Source organism: Eptatretus burgeri, chromosome 9, assembly GCF_056783735.1.
Source record: "Eptatretus burgeri isolate ZD-2024b chromosome 9, Ebu_testis_v1, whole genome shotgun sequence".
In the NCBI taxonomy this organism is placed as follows: domain Eukaryota; kingdom Metazoa; phylum Chordata; class Myxini; order Myxiniformes; family Myxinidae; genus Eptatretus; species Eptatretus burgeri.
The window spans coordinates 104,792,937-104,810,086 of NC_140969.1; the positions used below are offsets into that span (position 1 = coordinate 104,792,937).

Here is a 17,150-nt window from a genome sequence, read left to right on the forward strand (position 1 = left end):
CTCATGTTTCTCAGGAGACGAAGCCAACACAATTATGTCATCAGGGTAACACTGGACGCCCTCCTGGCCAGCTAAGATCTGTGACATCTTCGCTGGAATGCTCTGGGAGTAGAAGCAAGACCATAAGGAACACGGCAAAAACGGAAAAGTCCCTCGTGAGTGATGAAAGCCGTAAGGTCTCCGATTTCCTCATGCAAGGGCACTTGATGGTGTGCACTCTGAAGATCAAAAGTAGAGAACATTCTCGTTCCCCGAAGTTCTGCGGCCAGGAGGGTACCTCCTCAATATGTGGAAGTGGATGACTGTCTATTACGATTGCCTTATTGGGTTCACGAAGAGCCATGCGCGATCGTGTACCTCCTGTTTTCTTATGCGTAATGACAATAGGTGAAACCCAGTTGGAAGAGTCAATTCTCTCAACGATACCCGCTTCTTCAAGTGTTTTCACTTCTTGCAAGACAGCATCACAGACAACAGGTCAACGGTAAAGCTTCTGCTGGATTGGCACCACATTGTGCCTTTTCTTCACTCTGTGTACAAATCCTTTTGCATAGCCCAGAGTTCGTGATGTTAGGATTAGATGTCTGCCAAACCGATGTTTGATGCACAGAGGTAGGAGTAACACATCCATCCATGATCCATCCATTGAGACCATACTCTGTGCAGAGCATTGGTGCTGCCTAAGCAATCTCCTTGGCTATTGGACACAATACTGGATGGGTCGCCACTCCGACACAAGATACCAGCAAGCTGGCACTCATTTTGCCGACCTTGGAAGGATGACAGGCTGAGTCAACCCCACCTGGTATCAATTCAACAGCCGAGTGGGATTTGAACTCAGGATCCAAAGATCCCAAGCCCACCACCCTAACCATTAAGCCAACACCAGGCGAGTAACACATCAATCAACAATATTCAGTTTGGGAGCAATGAAGAGGTCCATACCGAGTACAGGTGTTCCAGAAGGCATAATTAAGAAATCAGGAGGGACAGAAACATGGTTGTGTCGCACCTATACTTGAAGACAACCAACTACAGTGATCGGTATTTTTTGGGTAAGTCACCAAGTGCAATTTTGGTACTGTAAGAAGTGCATTCTTGAAATGCTCCAGGTAGGTAGATCTTTGGTATTTGTGGTCTTTACTGCGACATACTTCAGCAAAATGTCCACTTTTGCCACACTGCCTGCAATTTACATATTTTGCAGGATATCTGGGGTCATTGGCTAAATGCACTGCAGATCCACAATGATAACAAGTACTCTCTTGGTGTACCTGTCGAGCTTGTGAGAATTTTGAGTTTGCAGGTTCATTTGATGTGTCCCTGTGGATGGGGTCGCGTCTCTATTGCCCCACGCTGGTACGTGCTGGTTTTGTATTTACATTCTGAAAGGACGTCGACGTGCCGCATGGAATCGTTTTTGCTTCCGCCATGGCTGATTCCATTTGTCCACCATTACGAGGGCTTTGTGCAGTGTAAGCTCCGGTTCCAGAAGCAACCATTCACGTTTGAGCTGTAAGGGTTTTTCCACGGGCTGATCTCGTATCATTTCATCAGAGAGGTTTTACTAAACTCACAATTAACCACAATCTCACGTAAAGCAGCAACGAACTGAGTAGTCGATTCACCCGGCCTCTGTGCTCGTTGATGAAACTTATATCGCTCAAAAACAACGTTCACCTTCGGCATGAAAAAGGTTGTTAACACATCAACAGCAGCAGAGTACGTGTCCCCATCAACTGGGAGTGTATGGAATAAACGCTACCCTTCAGTTCCTAAGCAGTGTATAAGCAATGTGCGCTTCCTCGCATCAGAAAGTGCATCGTCATTTACCGCCAGCATGAAGTTCTCGAACATGCGTATCCATGAGGTAAAAGGTATCGAAGGCTCACCTGGACTTGTTAAGAAGGAAGCAGGTGGTGTAAGAGCAAGGTGAGCCATCCTCGTCGTCATTATGTCGTGTAGTAAAGTCAGCCAACACGTAACTCCTTTAACTCAACCGTTTTTAATGGCGTCTCCTGCTCCACTCACTCGACAACATGACCACAAGCTTCACCACCCGTGATGTACCAAAGCTTATCCACTGCATAAAAACCTGTGCTCATAAAGGGGGTCTACGGGGGAGGGTTATATTAAAAATATATATTTATAACTAAGGAGGGGCTGTACACATGACATTGTGCGAGATCTTTCACGAACAACAGAATTCCCTCCTGGGGGAGTGGGTATTTACCAGTAAATTAAAAACATGGAATGAAAATATTTCAAACTTTACACCCACAAGGATTTGTGGGAAAAGGCAGGAAAAGGATCGGTTTCAGTTTTTTCATTTTCACACCCTCAGAATGATGCATTTGTAAACCTGCAATCTAAAAACGGTCAAACAACTCCCAGGATGGAGGGGTCTTGGTGGTGATATGAGTATAGGGGACTATGATGGAGCTGTTGTCGATCAGGATGTGTGGATCATTATTCATGAATCAATGAATCTCCCTGTGACGTTTCTTTCCGGTGCACACGAGCTAGTACTGCAGTATACGATGATAACTCCACCAAACACCGTTAATGATGGTGTTGCACTCTCGTCGGGGCACATTGTACTCACTTTGGAGCCGTGAAATGAAGGGCCATGGAAGGAACAGTGCCCTTGTGTCTGACATCGCCTTGATGATGTGTTGGCGCATCGTACACAATGTGCATGATGAAGTGTGCTCACCTGCACGTGATAAAAAACAAAAACTTAATGATCATGCCACTGAATGATTATGGTTGTAGGGTAGAGAAACTAAGTGAAGATATAGATGAACAGGGCGAGGTACACACAATCATCACCACGACTCCCCGACAGCAGGTAGTTCACCAAGGGTGCTGTGTACGTCAGGCATTGGAGCTTGGCGTTCAGAAAACAAGTGTTGCCACCGTTCTTCAAACCTGCCCCAATGCCTCGACTTCCTCGCCACTGCAAGGAGAGCTCACCCGGTGTGTGAAGGTAAGGTGTGGGAACATGTCTCCCATTGTAATAGTCATCTGCAGGAAACAAAACCCAAATATGGTAGTGTTGGGGAAAAATGTTCCTCTTTAGACAAATGGCCCTTGGTTCAGTCTGACTAGGTCAAAGTGTTTGTTTTTTTTGACTCTATACTGCTCTATTATTTAATTGTTGAGGCCTAAAACCTACTTATAATCTTGTCTTTCTTTGCCACTTTGGACATTTGTTAGTTCTTATGCAAGTACAAGGTGACCGGCCCGATAAGCTGTACTTTCTGTTCTTTGGTATCAAAAAAAAGCCCTCTCCACTCTCAAATGGTATTGTTATGGCTGTGGTTATTCGCAATACACCATAAAGGGTCCTCAGGTGAGATATATCAATAAGTTCATGTGTAGTTAGCCCACACGCGTTGTTTAGAGGGAATATGTGTGATTCACTCGGGCTGTGACACTTTAGTAAGCAGTTTTTCTTTATCTATCGTTATTTTGAGCCACCATTGCCACAAACCTCCACGCAAACAACAACCGCCACCAACCACGCCACAATGCCCACCACGCTCACACCACCCCCACAACAATCACCACCATCTTCACCACGACGCCCGCTTACGAACGCCATCCTCCACGGACCACGGTAAGATGGTTTCCGCACCACGGAAACCGTCCGAAAAGGATTGGCAGGACAAAACCACTTGTGAAGCCTATGGGGTTTTTCCCATTTTTCCCCGTGCTTGGTGTGAAGGGGAGGGGTGGGGCAGCTCGCTCCCGATTGGTGGATGCGCGGTGTGACGCGATCAGGCATGAGGAACGCCCCTTTTTGGGAGGGTCCCAGGAGGGGGGTGGAGCCCGAAACGGGGCGGAGCGAAGGGCGGAGCCCCGCTCCATAAAGGACAGACACGGGCGGGGTGCGCCCTCTTTTCTTCTCTCTCTTCTTCACCCCTTGGTGAATGCGTTCCTTCCTCTTTGGATATCTCTTTGGTCCTCCCGTATGCTCTCTCCTCGTGACGGTTGATCCGCAAACCAACTCGCGTTCCCTTCCTCCTCGTTTGTTCCCGCGCTCGTGGCCCGGCGAGGCCTATTGGTGCGAGACGCGGACGGAGGGCGCTGCAGGCAGCCTGAGGTGGACCTGCGAGAGCGGACAGGGAGAGTGCCAGAGACGGTTCACCGGCCGAACAAGGGAGGTTCTTCTTTTCTTTGGGCTTTTGTATGTGTGTTTGTGGCGCCAGTCCAACAAGTAGAACTGTGCAAGTGACTGTGCTGTAAATAATTGCTTTATTCGGAATTAACTCTTCTTTGCCTTTGTTTGGCTGTACATACATGCATGTTTCTCTGCCTTGCTTTGACTGCAAATACGTGCCCCTTGTCCGAGTGTGTAATAAATGTGCGTGTTGAACTGTATCCCGTCGTTGCGTCCTTTCCTTCGTTGAAAGTGCCACCTTACCTCATGGAATAATTAGTGGAGGGGTTTGAATACCCAGTAAATAATCACGTCCGTCGAGGTCAGCGATAACACCGCTCGGTTATCACTGAAGCACGGAACGGACCGCTTAAGCGGTTCGTGTCCTTGGCTGACCTGCGGCGAGGTACGATCGCCCGGTTAACTACCCGCGCAGGTACTTAGGTAGGTGGAGTTTGGCGAACAACCCAATCCTGCGCGGGTGGCCGATTGGCAACATTGTGGTGAGGTCGAAAGACCCACCCGTGACTAGCTCCCAGCGTTGTTCCGAGAGGGTCACGACTGAATTGCCCGTCCCGGTAGGCGACATGATCGCGATTCGAGTTACGTGGCCGATCGCACGTCGGGCGGGCCAGAATTCGCAACAGTATATATATGAAGGAGAGGTTCATTTGGAGAGAGAAATCGCGGGGCATCAATGGATGAGAAGCTGAACTAATGGATAGATTAGAAATAAATTGTACAAAAGAAAGAACTACTTGTGGACATTTGATTTACTGGAGTCCGAGTGGTTTATTCAACACAATACATAACAAAACCGAGTCGGCTAGACGCTGAACCCTCGAGGAGGACAAGATTCCACAACAACCTACAGAATTCTTCAACAAACTTGAAGGGTGGGTGAAAAATCCACATCAGTATCATATATATATATATATATTTGGCATCAATCGCTAGATTTGGCATCTAGCGACCACCCAATATATATGTATGTGTGTATATATATATATATATATATATATATATATATATATATATATATATATATATATATATATAAAAAAATAATATATATATATATATATATATATATATAAAAATAATAATATATATATATTTGTTTTTTCCTTGCCATCAGATTATACTGTATATGGATTGTTTATAACATGTATTGGGGCTTCATATGTGATTTCTCCCAGCCATGGCTTTGAAGTGTGATGTGAAATATTGGCCCTGACACCTTTACGGCCCAATTGTGACCTTTATTTGATGCATAACCCCATTCGTAATGGTCGCTAGCATTGTTTAATACGAGCCTGAGGGAAATTTGGAGCAAATTGGATGTACTTGCACACATGGGCGGAGTATAGGCTAAAAGTGACCGTTCCGCAAAAACCCAAAAAAAAAAAATAAAAACAATGTCACCCGCAGGGTGACCCGTATCTTGCCAAAAGGTGACCACGTGTGACTTCTTTAAGGTCACACTGAGGTGAACAGAGCTGCTATCCACCAGGAGCGACTCCTTGAGGAATATCTGCCTACGAGAGATTCCGATGAGAATCGTTCTACAGAGTAATCATGAAAAATATGCGTTTTCCTCATAACGTCACCAAATGACGTCATAATGTCTCAAACTTGACATATCTAGAAAGCACTCATCGAGGAGTTCAATTTGAGGTTCTACACGATATGGTTCCTAAAACTTGAAAATTTGACCTTGGGGTCAAATATGTTTGACCTCAGGCGCTAACCATGAAGGTCAAGGCCAATCGCCACCAAAAATTAATCAGCTGAGCGCCAGACCATGAACTATATTCCCATGAAGTTTGAAGACGATCCGATCAAAATGACTCAAAAAATAAGGGTTTCGTCGACTCCCCTGATTTGCGACAAAGTGACCTTGACCTTTGACCTTGACCTTCAAAATTTTATGCGCTGAAAGGGACCTCTATAGGCCTCTGATATGCGAAGTTACAAAAATTTCCAATGATAACTGTGCTCTGCAGAGTGATCGATACATGATTACAGACAAACAAAAAAAAAACATACAAGCTGACTAACATATCTTGCAAAAACTTAGTTTTGGCAAGATAATAAGCAAACAAAGAAATAAATAGTATTACGGCTGTGGAAATTCGCAGAGCACCATATAGGTCCTTAGATCGGTTATGTCGATAAGTCTGTGTTCAGATAGATTTCCCCACCGATGTTTAAAGGGAACATTCGTGTAACAGGGCTGTGATCTTTGAGTTAACCGTTTTTCTTTTACTATCTTTAATTTGGACCAACCGCTTCACAAACACCACTTCCACCAACAACATCGCTCTCATCAACTGCTTCACAACAACCACCGCCTCCACAAATAAATTCACACAACCACCTTAACCACAACCGCCCAACCACACCACCACGTTTCCACCTCGGCACACGGTTGCGAAAAGCCTGGCATTCGTCGGGGGAAAGCAGACGACAGCTCCACCCCCCCCACGACGGACCCTGCGCGAGGATTGGAAAATATCGCCAGCTATTAAGGGAGAGAATGAGAAAGGCACCGATGCGCGAGGATTGGAAAATATCACCAGCTATGAAGGGAAAGAATGAGAAAGGCCCCGATTCAGCGAGGAAAACATCCTCCTTCTGGAAGTTTCCCACACGTGCTGGAAGAAGGGAGGGCGAGGCGCCAGGGGAGATAAAAATGGCACACTGATGCACATTGAGAGTTGTTGTCTCTGGGTTGTGGAGTGGTGGAGGTGAGGGAAGTGTCGTGTCGGAGTTGTGGGCACTTGAGTGGAGCTGCGCTGTGTGCTGGAGTCTCTGCAGTTGGGAAGGAGCTGGAGAGATTGGGGCGCCACGGAGCCAAGGCGTGCGGCCTGTCAGACCGTGCCTAACCGTGGGTCGCTGGAAAGGGGACATCGAGGATCGCCCCAGCGAATCACCACGAGGGACCAGGTAGCCAGCACAGTCTCCCGGAGCCTTTGCGGTCTACACGGCTCCGAGTTATAAAGACCCCAAGAGGTCCCGTCTACCCCTTATCTGTTACTGGGGTTTTTCCTTGCATTTCTTTGTATGAAAGTTGTGGCGCCAAGTCCGTTAAGTAGAACTGTGATAAGTGACTGTACATAATAAATAAATGGTCGTAGTTCCTTTGCATTGTTTTTGTTGGCTGTATAATTGCATATGTACATGCTCAAATACGTGATTTTCTTGCATGAATAAGTGTGTAATAAATGTGCTTCTTTAAATGTGAACCTGCTTGTTGTGTCCTCTTCCCTTAATTGAGCTGCCATCTTGCACTCGGGATATAGTTGGTTTTAAATAGCCAGTAAAGTGATCGGGTCCAACGGGACTGCGCGATAATACACCGCTCGGTTATCCCAAAAGGAAGCGAGCTGCATAAGAGGCTCGTTTTCAAGCGGTCCCGTTGAGGTACAATCTCTCGGTAATCTACCCGCGTGAATAATTAGGTAAATCGAAGATTTGGCGATCGGACCCTGTAGCGCAGGTAGAGTGCGGACAAGTTTATGGTGTGGTTAAGAACACACCCGTGGCTGGTTTTCGGCATTGATCCGGAAAACCGCGACTGGATTGCTCGTCCGGTGGGCGTACGGCCGCGATTCGGCTAAAAGCGGCTGTTCGCACGCCGGCGGGCGGAAATCTACAACAATACACAAGAAAACAAACAAATAAATAATAAATATCTCAATAACGATCATAATCTTGATCCAGTAACAATTACGATCTGTATCCAGTAATGATCATGATCTTGATCCAGTAACGATCACGATGTTGATCCAGTAACGATCACGATCTTGATCCAGAAACAATTATGATCTTGATCCACATTCTTTCATGAAGATAACAATTCCCTGAAGATTTTTCCTCCTCTCAACATCACTCTCATCTCCTTGTTGAGAATTTCTCTCTTTCTTTGTAAATTAAATAATAAAACAAATTCAAACAACGGTCTCCAACCTCCTGCCCTCCCTCACCTGTACTCCAACCACCTGCACAATAAGTCGTAGTAAACGAGGAACAGGGTCCAACACAAGCGATAAAAGTCCAAACTGTTGAACCTCCAAAGAGCGTGACAGTTATCAACTCGGACCAAACACAACTGCAGTCACGTCACATTTTGTTGCTTAACAACAGCACAAAAATAAACGACATCCAGGTCTCTTATTCTGACCAACGGAACGTTTTTTCCACAATCTATTTTGTTTGATTTGATGATAAATTTACATTAAAAACTGAACAAAAGTTTTTAAAACTCAGTTAATCAGCACTTTGAGGTTCACAGGATGACAGCCCAGAGGTAGCGGACTTAACTCTCATCCATTTGGTGTGGGTTAAACTGCCAGTCTGACTGTAAACTGTCTTCCTGGTGATGTTCAGCACAGGGTGATGAATCAATGAGCACACCTCATCCTTTGGATACCACATTAAGTCAGCTATCCCACCTGCTAGCATTCACCTAAGGACGTTAAATATCTCTTAAAGGACGCTATTGGGTTAAATATGATTTATTATTTGGTTTCAATGACTGAAGAAAACTGTGACGTCATGAAGTACAAACAATCAGATCAAGCATGATGCACTCAACTTAACAAAGGTTTTATTCATAACACTCAGCTCCATTACTGGTTCTGTGCGTCACGCATGGCCACACAGACCTCATGTCAAACCCGAGAAAGGGCGATACATCACAATTTATCCCCCTTTAATTACAAATCCAACCGGTCTGGATGTTTAGATACACGGGAGGACCGAGGCAAAGGAGTTGTTACAGGTACAGATTTAGGTGACAGGAACAAATGCACCGGACTGGCAGCGGGTACAGGTACAGAAACTTTGGGCGGAGATGCATTACTAACAACTTCAGATGCAGGCTCAGAAACAACAGTTGCATTCTCGGACAACGGAACAATAACTGGATGAATCACAGAATTTGCATCATCCTCCAACTCAATATAAAGCAGCTTGATCTGATCCACGTTTCTTACTGTACGCCTATCTTCCAGCTCGACACAACAAACACGAGTTCCTTCCTTGCTAATAACATTCAACCTCATGAATTCCTGAAATTGACACATAAAACATGAACCATTGTCGCTTACCAACACACTAGGTAGACCGTGAGTAACGAACATGACACGTAAATCCTCAATGGTGGCGGCAGAAGTGCTCGTCGACATGATAGAGCACTCAATCCACTTGGAAAATGCATCAATGACAACAAGGAACATTTTCCCCAAGAACGAAGCTGCAAAGTCAACATGAATCCTGGACCAAGGTTTGGAAAGCCAAGACCAAAGACTCAGCGGTGATTCCGGTGGTGATGTGCTGAGCTACATACACGTATCACAACAACGAACACAAGATTCAAGTTCAGAATCAATACCAGGCCACCAAACATGAGACCTTGCGATAGCTTTCATGGTAACAATACCAGTGGATACTATGTAGTTCAGAAACCAACTTCTCTCTTCCCTGCTTTGGCATGATGACACGTCGGTGCCAAAGCAAACATTCTAACTGGACAGATAACTAATCTCTATGGCGTAAATATGGTTTGTACTCTTCTGAGTCTGGTATATGGGACCATTCGCCAGTCGTAACACAACGCTTAACTACAGACAACACAGGATCTCTGTTGGACCACAATCTCACTTGAGCAGCAGTGACTGGAAAATTGTCACTCTCAAACACAATCATAGCTAAGGCCAAAAAAAAAAAAAAATGTTGCATTGGCGTAACCCGCCCGACCCTAAAAATTCCGCCGACCCTACGTTTTTTTTTTGTTTTTTTGCTATCGAAAAATTTTGCCGACCCTATTTTATTGCTATTTTTGTTGTTTTGCTATCGTTTTCAAGTATCTTGTTGATTGCGATCGCGATCGCAAAAACCCGGAAGTGTTTCGGACAGAACCCGCTGACAAAAAGGGTGGTACTCGAGCCAGGGGAGATTTTGGGAGGGATTTATTAGGAAAAAAAAAAAAATAAAGATCCCGACCGACCTACCCTATTTTTCAGTGACCCGTTACGCCAATGCAACATTTTTTTTTTGGCCTAATACAAGGTCAGCAGGTTGAGGGGTATTGTTACTAATCAGTGATAGGTACCGGCAGTCGACTCACTGCATCAGCACAATTCCCAGTGACAGGCCTGGAACGAATAGTATTGTTGTACATTTCCGCCCGCCAGTGTGCGAACGACCGTAACTAACCAATAGCGGTTGCTTCGCCCACCGAACGGCCAATCCAGTCGCGGCTTTCCGGATCAACGCCGGAAACCAGCCACGGCTGTGTTTTTAACCACACCACAACCTTGTCCGCACTCTACCCGCGCTACAGGGTCCGATCGCCAAATCTTCGATTTACCTAATTATTCGCGTGGGTAGGTTACCGAGAGATTGTACCTCAACGGGACCGCTTGGAAACGAGCGGCCGAAGCAGCTCGCTTCCTTTTGGGATAACCGAGTGGGGTATTATCGCGCAGTCCCGTTGGACCCGATCACTTTACCAGCTATTTAAAAACCAACTATATTCCGAGTGCAAGATGGCAGCTCAATTAAGGGAAGAGGACGCAACGAACAGGTTTACATTCACACAAGGACATTTATTATAATAAAGCACGTATGCAATTATACAGCAACAAAAGCACGACAAAAGAACTGCGACCGTCTATACGAAATGCAATGCAAACATTTACAGCACACAAAGCACTTAACAATTTCCTACTTATGAGCCGGGCCCACGGACACACGTACGCACACACACACCCAAGAAATGGTGGCAGAGGCCTTTAATAACGGGTTCCAGCTCGGAGGACAGGTGAGCTGAAACCCAGAACCTATCTCGAACCTCTCCACCTCGTGTGGTCTTCAAGTTGTTAGGACCCGGGCTCCAGCAAGAGCGAGCTGGATCTAATCGCCGTGAGCCGCGGTCCTTCCAGAGCTCCCGCAAATCCTCCCGCGCTTCTCAACACGTGCTGGTGAGACGAGGAACCGATCCTTCCCGTCGATGCGCCGCTTCCCCCAAGGAACCACCTCCAAGAAGAGGTCGATGAGTCACACCAAGCCGGGAACCAAAATGGAGAACAAAGAGCTCCACGAACCAAGAAGAAGAAGCCACCATTCGCAGCTCGAGCCGAACAACCGGCTCGACCTTCTTCCAAAATAAAGCAGCTCGAAGCAAAAAGCTCTCCCGAGCCAAGCAGAAGCCGAAGCTCACTGACCCACCAAAGCAAAAAGTCTCCAGAAAGCATCCTCCCGAGCCAGGCCGCAGCCGAAGCTCACTGAGCCAGCCGAAGCAAAAAGCTTCCAAAGGCCTCAACCCTAACCCAAGCCAAACAGGACCCGAAGGTCTGCTGAACGACCACTCTCTGCCGAAGCAAAAAGCTCTCATCCAACTTATAAACACGAACAAAGAAAAGATCTCCTCTTATCCTTCTCCCACCCTTCCCTCGCTCCCGGCGTGACTCATGACTCATGCTCCATCCCCCGCTCAACCACGGGTGGGAGGGAGTTGTTGACATCATGAGTCACGGGACGGCAGGGTTCTTCTTCCTCTTCGCAAAAGAGTGGGGGGGGAGGGACTTCTCCATTGTTTCGTTCCCTAACTATTAAATCGATCCGCAGCGCATCTAATCGATTTCTGAACATTTAAACAATGGAAGGTGAGCTATCTAGGGAACAAGCACTTATCGACATAGCTGACTAAAGGAACCTAAATGTTGTGTGCAATCAAATTCCCAAATTCGTAACAGTATAATTGTAACCGGACAGCGTCAAGGCCTACCGCTGAACACGTGATGACGCATTGGTGCCGATTCCCTTGTTCTCTGAAAGCAAGGTGAAAGGTTTGTGATCAGTTTCAAGCTCAAATTTATGACCAAACAAACACCGATACATCTTGGTTACCCCAAACACACAGCCTGATGCTTCTTTATCAACCACACCATAGGCTCTTTCAGCTTTTGTCAAGCGTCTGGAAGCATATGCAACAGGTTGTAACTTGCCGGACTCATTGGCTTGTTGTAACACACAGCCTACCCCATAGGCACTGGCATCATACCACAATACTGGCTTACATGGATCATAATGAACAAGCAACTTGTTCGAACACAATAGACCTTTCGCTTCCTTGAAGGCATCATCCTGGGCCTTGCCCCAAACCCAAGTTTTCCCTTTTCGAAGTAACTGATGTGGGGGTTCTCGCACTGTGCTCACCCATGGCAAGAAGCTGCCAGAATGGTTGAGCAAACCCAGGAAGGAACGCAATTGTGACACATTTTCTGGTTTGGGTGCGTTCTTGATCGATTCCACTTTGGAATCACACAGCATGATGCCAGCGGCAAAGACTCTTCTGCCGAGGAATAGCACTTCGGGCGCCATAAACACACATTTTTCAAGTTTCAATCTCAGTCCTACTTTGTCCAAACAATGCAGGACTTCCTACAGGTTACTCAGGTGCTCTGCAGTGTTGCAGCCCATGATCAGGATGTCATTATGGAATGACAGTTTTTGGCACAGATTTCAATAGACTCTCCATGTTTCTCTGAAAGATGGCAGCTGCTGAACGTATTCCAAAAGGACGATTGTAGATGAACAGCCCCTTGTTAGTGTTGATGCACGTGAGCTTCCTTGACTCCTCATCCAGATCTTGTGTCATGTCGGCAGACGTCAGATCCAATTTGGTGAACTAGTGCAGGCCCGTAAGTGCGTGCTTGTACATGCAAAAAAAAAAAAAAAATACCTTTCAAACCGCTTACCAGAAACAACCACACAGGCCATTCCTTCGCTCTCACGTGCCTGTACGTGCGTGGCCGTACATACAAAAAAAAGAAGAAGAAAAAAAAAGGAGAAGAATTGTGATGTCGATCGTAGCGTCATAGCACCGTGTCCTGTCATTGGTTTGGTAAATAAATGGCATTAACTTGGGAACCACTTGTTCCGATTAATATCAAACCTTGAACAGGCACCTCCACAGGGCCCCAGCAATATACATGGCAAGTTTCAATGAGATCGGACCAGTGGTTGTCGAGAAACAGCGGGCGCAGACAGACACACAGACACATAGAGATTGCTGGAATTATATAGACTAGTGCGGGCCCGTATGTGCGTGCCCGTACGTGGGGGCAAAAAAAAACAACTTTCAAACGGTGTGCCAGAAACAACCACACAGGCCGTTCCTTCGTTCTCGCGTACCCATACGTGCGTGGCCCGGAAGTTCGCATATCGCAGTTACGATTATTTGCAATTTAGTTTTAATGGCCAATTATTCAATTAGCGCCAATGTATTTTGCCTTTTCGCAATGTCGTCGCAAGGAAAAACACAAAGAAAAGAGAAGAGAGGAAAAAAAAATTTACTTCCTGCTTCAGAGCATACCAGTTCACTCTGATGTTACCGAGATTTATGCACCGTCAAATATGAAAACGATCATAACTTGGGGCATTGTGTTTATCTATAAATGCGCATAAAAAAAAATAGAGAAATTATTAGAATACACGAAAACATCTAAAAGGTACCAAAAAAAATCCACCTGTTTAAATTTTGTCTCCTACTTGCTTATTTTCGATCGTAAGTTATCACGTGTTTCAAATTTACTTCCTGGTTCGGAGCACACCAGCTCACTCTGATGTTACCGAAATTTATGCACCGTCTAATATGAAAACGATCATAACTTGGGGCATTGTGTTTATCTATAAATGCGCATAAGAAATCGAGAAATTATTAGAACACACGGTCATCACTCTCCGGAAATCCGCACGTTGTAACCCGTAATGGGGAACGCGGCTGAGGTTCCCTTCCCCCATCGGCCACGCCCACGCAGCAACGTGTCTTATCATTGGTTGGTAAATAAATGGCCATAACTTGGGAAGCACTTGTCCGATTAATATCAAACCTTGAAAAGGCACATCCTCAGGTCCTCAGCAATATATCTGGCAAGTTTCAATTAGCTCGGACCAGCGGTTGTCGAGAAACAGCGGTCGCGGACACACACACACACACACACACACACACACACACACACACACACACACACACACACACACACACACACACACACACACACACACACACACACACACACACACACACCTGGAATTATAGATGGATGACTTTCCACCACCAGCTAATGTTAAAAACAGGTCATCCGCTTTGGACAGTGGATACTGATCCTGCATGGAGTGGTTATTGATAGTCACCTTGTCGTCCCCGCAGATTCTCACTGCTCAATCACCTTTCAGGACAGGAACAATTGGATTAGCCCATTCATTGAACTCAACAGGAGAGATGACCCCCTCACTCTGGAGTCTCTCAAGTTCACACTCAATCTTTTCCCTCATCAACTAGGGAACAGATCTAGGTTTACAGTAGATGGGCTTTGCTTTTGAGTCCAGATGAATTTTAACTTTCATCCCCGTGAAGAGATTCCTGGCTTTCCCATAACTTTCATTCCTGGCTCAAACAGAGATGGAAACTTATCCAGCACTTGATCACAAATGGAAGCCTCCACTGGAGACAGCTTTTTGATCTCATGCCAGTTCAGCTTTATGCTCTCAAGCCAGTTCCAACCGAGTAATGTTGGGCCATTGCCTGGTACAACCCACATAGGTAGTTCATAAGTCACACCATCATAAGACACAGACATCTGTGCTGCCAATCACCAGAACAATTTCCTTGGTATAGGTACAAAGCTTGGCCTTCATTGGAATCAATTTGGGCTCCACAGCCTCACAGTCACACAGTTTGTCAAATGTCTACTTGCTCATAATTGACTGACTCGCCCCTGTGTCCACTTCCATTGACACCTGCTTGCCAATCAGTTGAACATCAACAGTTATCGGTGCAGTGCTGCCATGGATTGTATACATCTCACACTCCTCACCATGCAGTGACGACTCGTCAGCTCCAGCAACACTCGACCTCAGAAGTGTTCTATGTCAAGTGCACACATTTTTCAGCGAAATTTTGACACATCGTCTCAGATTTCACTTTTTTGTGCAAGTGTTTGTATCCATGGGAAAACATTGTGTCAATTTTCAGACCTGGGGGGGGGGCATCGGGGCCCATTTTATACCCACCCTCCACATTTGGGCGCCCCCGGTTGACCCACAATCTTCCAGTGGCCATATCACAGGTTGTAGTGGTCCGATTTGGATGATCTTGGTTTCAAAATGCTCGTAAAAGCGACAACTTTCGAATCGTGTAAAGTAAAATCACTCCGATACAGTGATTCAAAAAGTTATAGTTTGGGGTGCCCTTTGACCTTGGGCCCCGCCCCGCAGCCAAACCGATGATCCCAATTTTTTTCGTGTGAGAATACCCCTTCATATACTCCAACACCTCAGCATAAATGAAAATGGGATCTCAATGGGTTCAAGTGTGATGATGGTTTTAATGTTTGGGGTCCACATATCACTAATTCTTGATTCGACATTTGCAGTCATCGTTCCAATGAGGTCACCTGCCGGCAGGCGACTTTACGTCTGAAATTGACAATCTATTATATATATATATATATATAGTTACGAAACCGGGCACAGTGGGGTGCGCCTGTAATCCGGCTACTCGGAGGCTTGGGATGGAGGATCGCTTGAGGACGGGAGCTCTGCGCTGGGCCACGCCATGAGAGAGTGTAGGGCAGCCCGGAATCATGGCGAAACCCAATCCTTATCCCTGTGTCGTAAGAGGCGACCAGGGTTGCGTCAGGAAGGGCATCCGTCGTAAAACCTATGCCAAATCAGTATGCGGATCATAACGGATGATCCGCTGTGATGACCCCCAACGGGAGCAGCCGAAAGAATAAGAAGAAGAATACTGTTACGGTTGTGGAAATTCGCAGAACACCATATAGGTCCTTAGTTCAGTTATTCCGGTAAGTATGTGTTCAGGTAGATTACCCCACCGTCGTCTAGCGGGAGATATTCGTGTGATCAGGGCTGTGATCTTTGAGATAGTGCGTTTCTTTTGCTGTCTTTATTTTGGAACAACCACCTTGACCACAACGCCAACCACGCCACCATTACAACAACCACGCCACCATTACAACAACTACGTTCCCCACAATCACCTCCTACAAAACCGCATCTCCACACCACCATTACTACCACCACAAAACGCCAGCTACGCCACCTCAACCACACCACCATAACCACAACCACCACTGCGTTTCCACCAAGGCACACGGTTGCCAGATGCCTGGCCTTCGTCGAGGGAAAGCAGGCGATCCCCGTCCCCCCTCCCCACCAACGAATGGCATCTCCGCTGACGAACGCGGTGGATTTCACCTTGCGAGGGACAAGGAGGAAACCCAAAGCAATGAAATACAGCGGCGGCGAGCGTCCCTGATTTGGCAGGAAAACGCTTCCTTCTGGAAGTTTCCCGCGCGAGCTGGAAGGAGGGGCAGGAGTTGAAAAGGGGCGGGGCTTGGATATAAAGAGGCGAGCGCTGAAGAGAATGAAAGTCTCTGGGTATGGTGCTGAGGAGAATCGAGGTGGCAGGATAGTTGGTGGTGAGGAGCTCGCCTCAGGATCGTGAGCGAGGTGGCTCCCGGGATTGAAGGCACTTTGAGGGGGTCGGTGGTCGTGGCGGAGTCACTCTGTATAATGTGCGGAGCCGGATCGTGGAGGGCATGAGCTCGCAGATCACCACACGGTCACATTTTTCTTTTCCTTTTCTTTTGGGCTTTTGTGTGTGTGTTTGTGGTGCCATCCATAAGTAAAAACTGCATAAGTGCGCATAAATAGTAATTATAGAGAACGGCTGCAGGTTTTTTGTTTCCTCTTGCTCTCCTTCTCCCCTTTCCCCCATTGCTTGTACATCGCATTGCTTCATGTGTTAATAAATGTGCCTGTCTAAATGTTGACCTGGTTGTTGCGCCCCTTTCCTCATTTAAGTTACTATCGCTGTGTACGGAATATTAGTGGGCTTTTTAATAGCCGATAAAGTGATCGGGTCCAACGGGGCTGCGCGATAAATACA

General features: G+C 46.4%; 1 protein-coding gene across 6 annotated transcripts in view; it reads right to left on the reverse strand.

Moving 5' to 3' along the window:
- Positions 1 to 17,150, reverse strand: part of LOC147020826 (ubiquitin carboxyl-terminal hydrolase 17-like protein 5) — a 69,485-nt gene that overhangs the window by 39,064 nt on the left and 13,271 nt on the right. For 4 of the 6 annotated variants that reach the window (XM_085896464.1, XM_085896469.1, XM_085896470.1 and 1 more), the window contains exons 3-4: positions 2,824 to 3,027; positions 2,606 to 2,716 (exon numbers count right to left, since the gene is read on the reverse strand). In XM_085896464.1, coding sequence (XP_085752590.1) covers positions 2,606 to 2,716; positions 2,824 to 2,829 — 117 coding nt within the window. In that variant the 5' untranslated portion in view covers positions 2,830 to 3,027. Of the gene's footprint in view, positions 1 to 2,605; positions 2,717 to 2,823; positions 3,028 to 11,960; positions 12,004 to 17,150 lie in introns of all 6 variants that reach the window. The other 2 variants (XM_085896465.1, XM_085896468.1) reach the window with 1 other exon arrangement.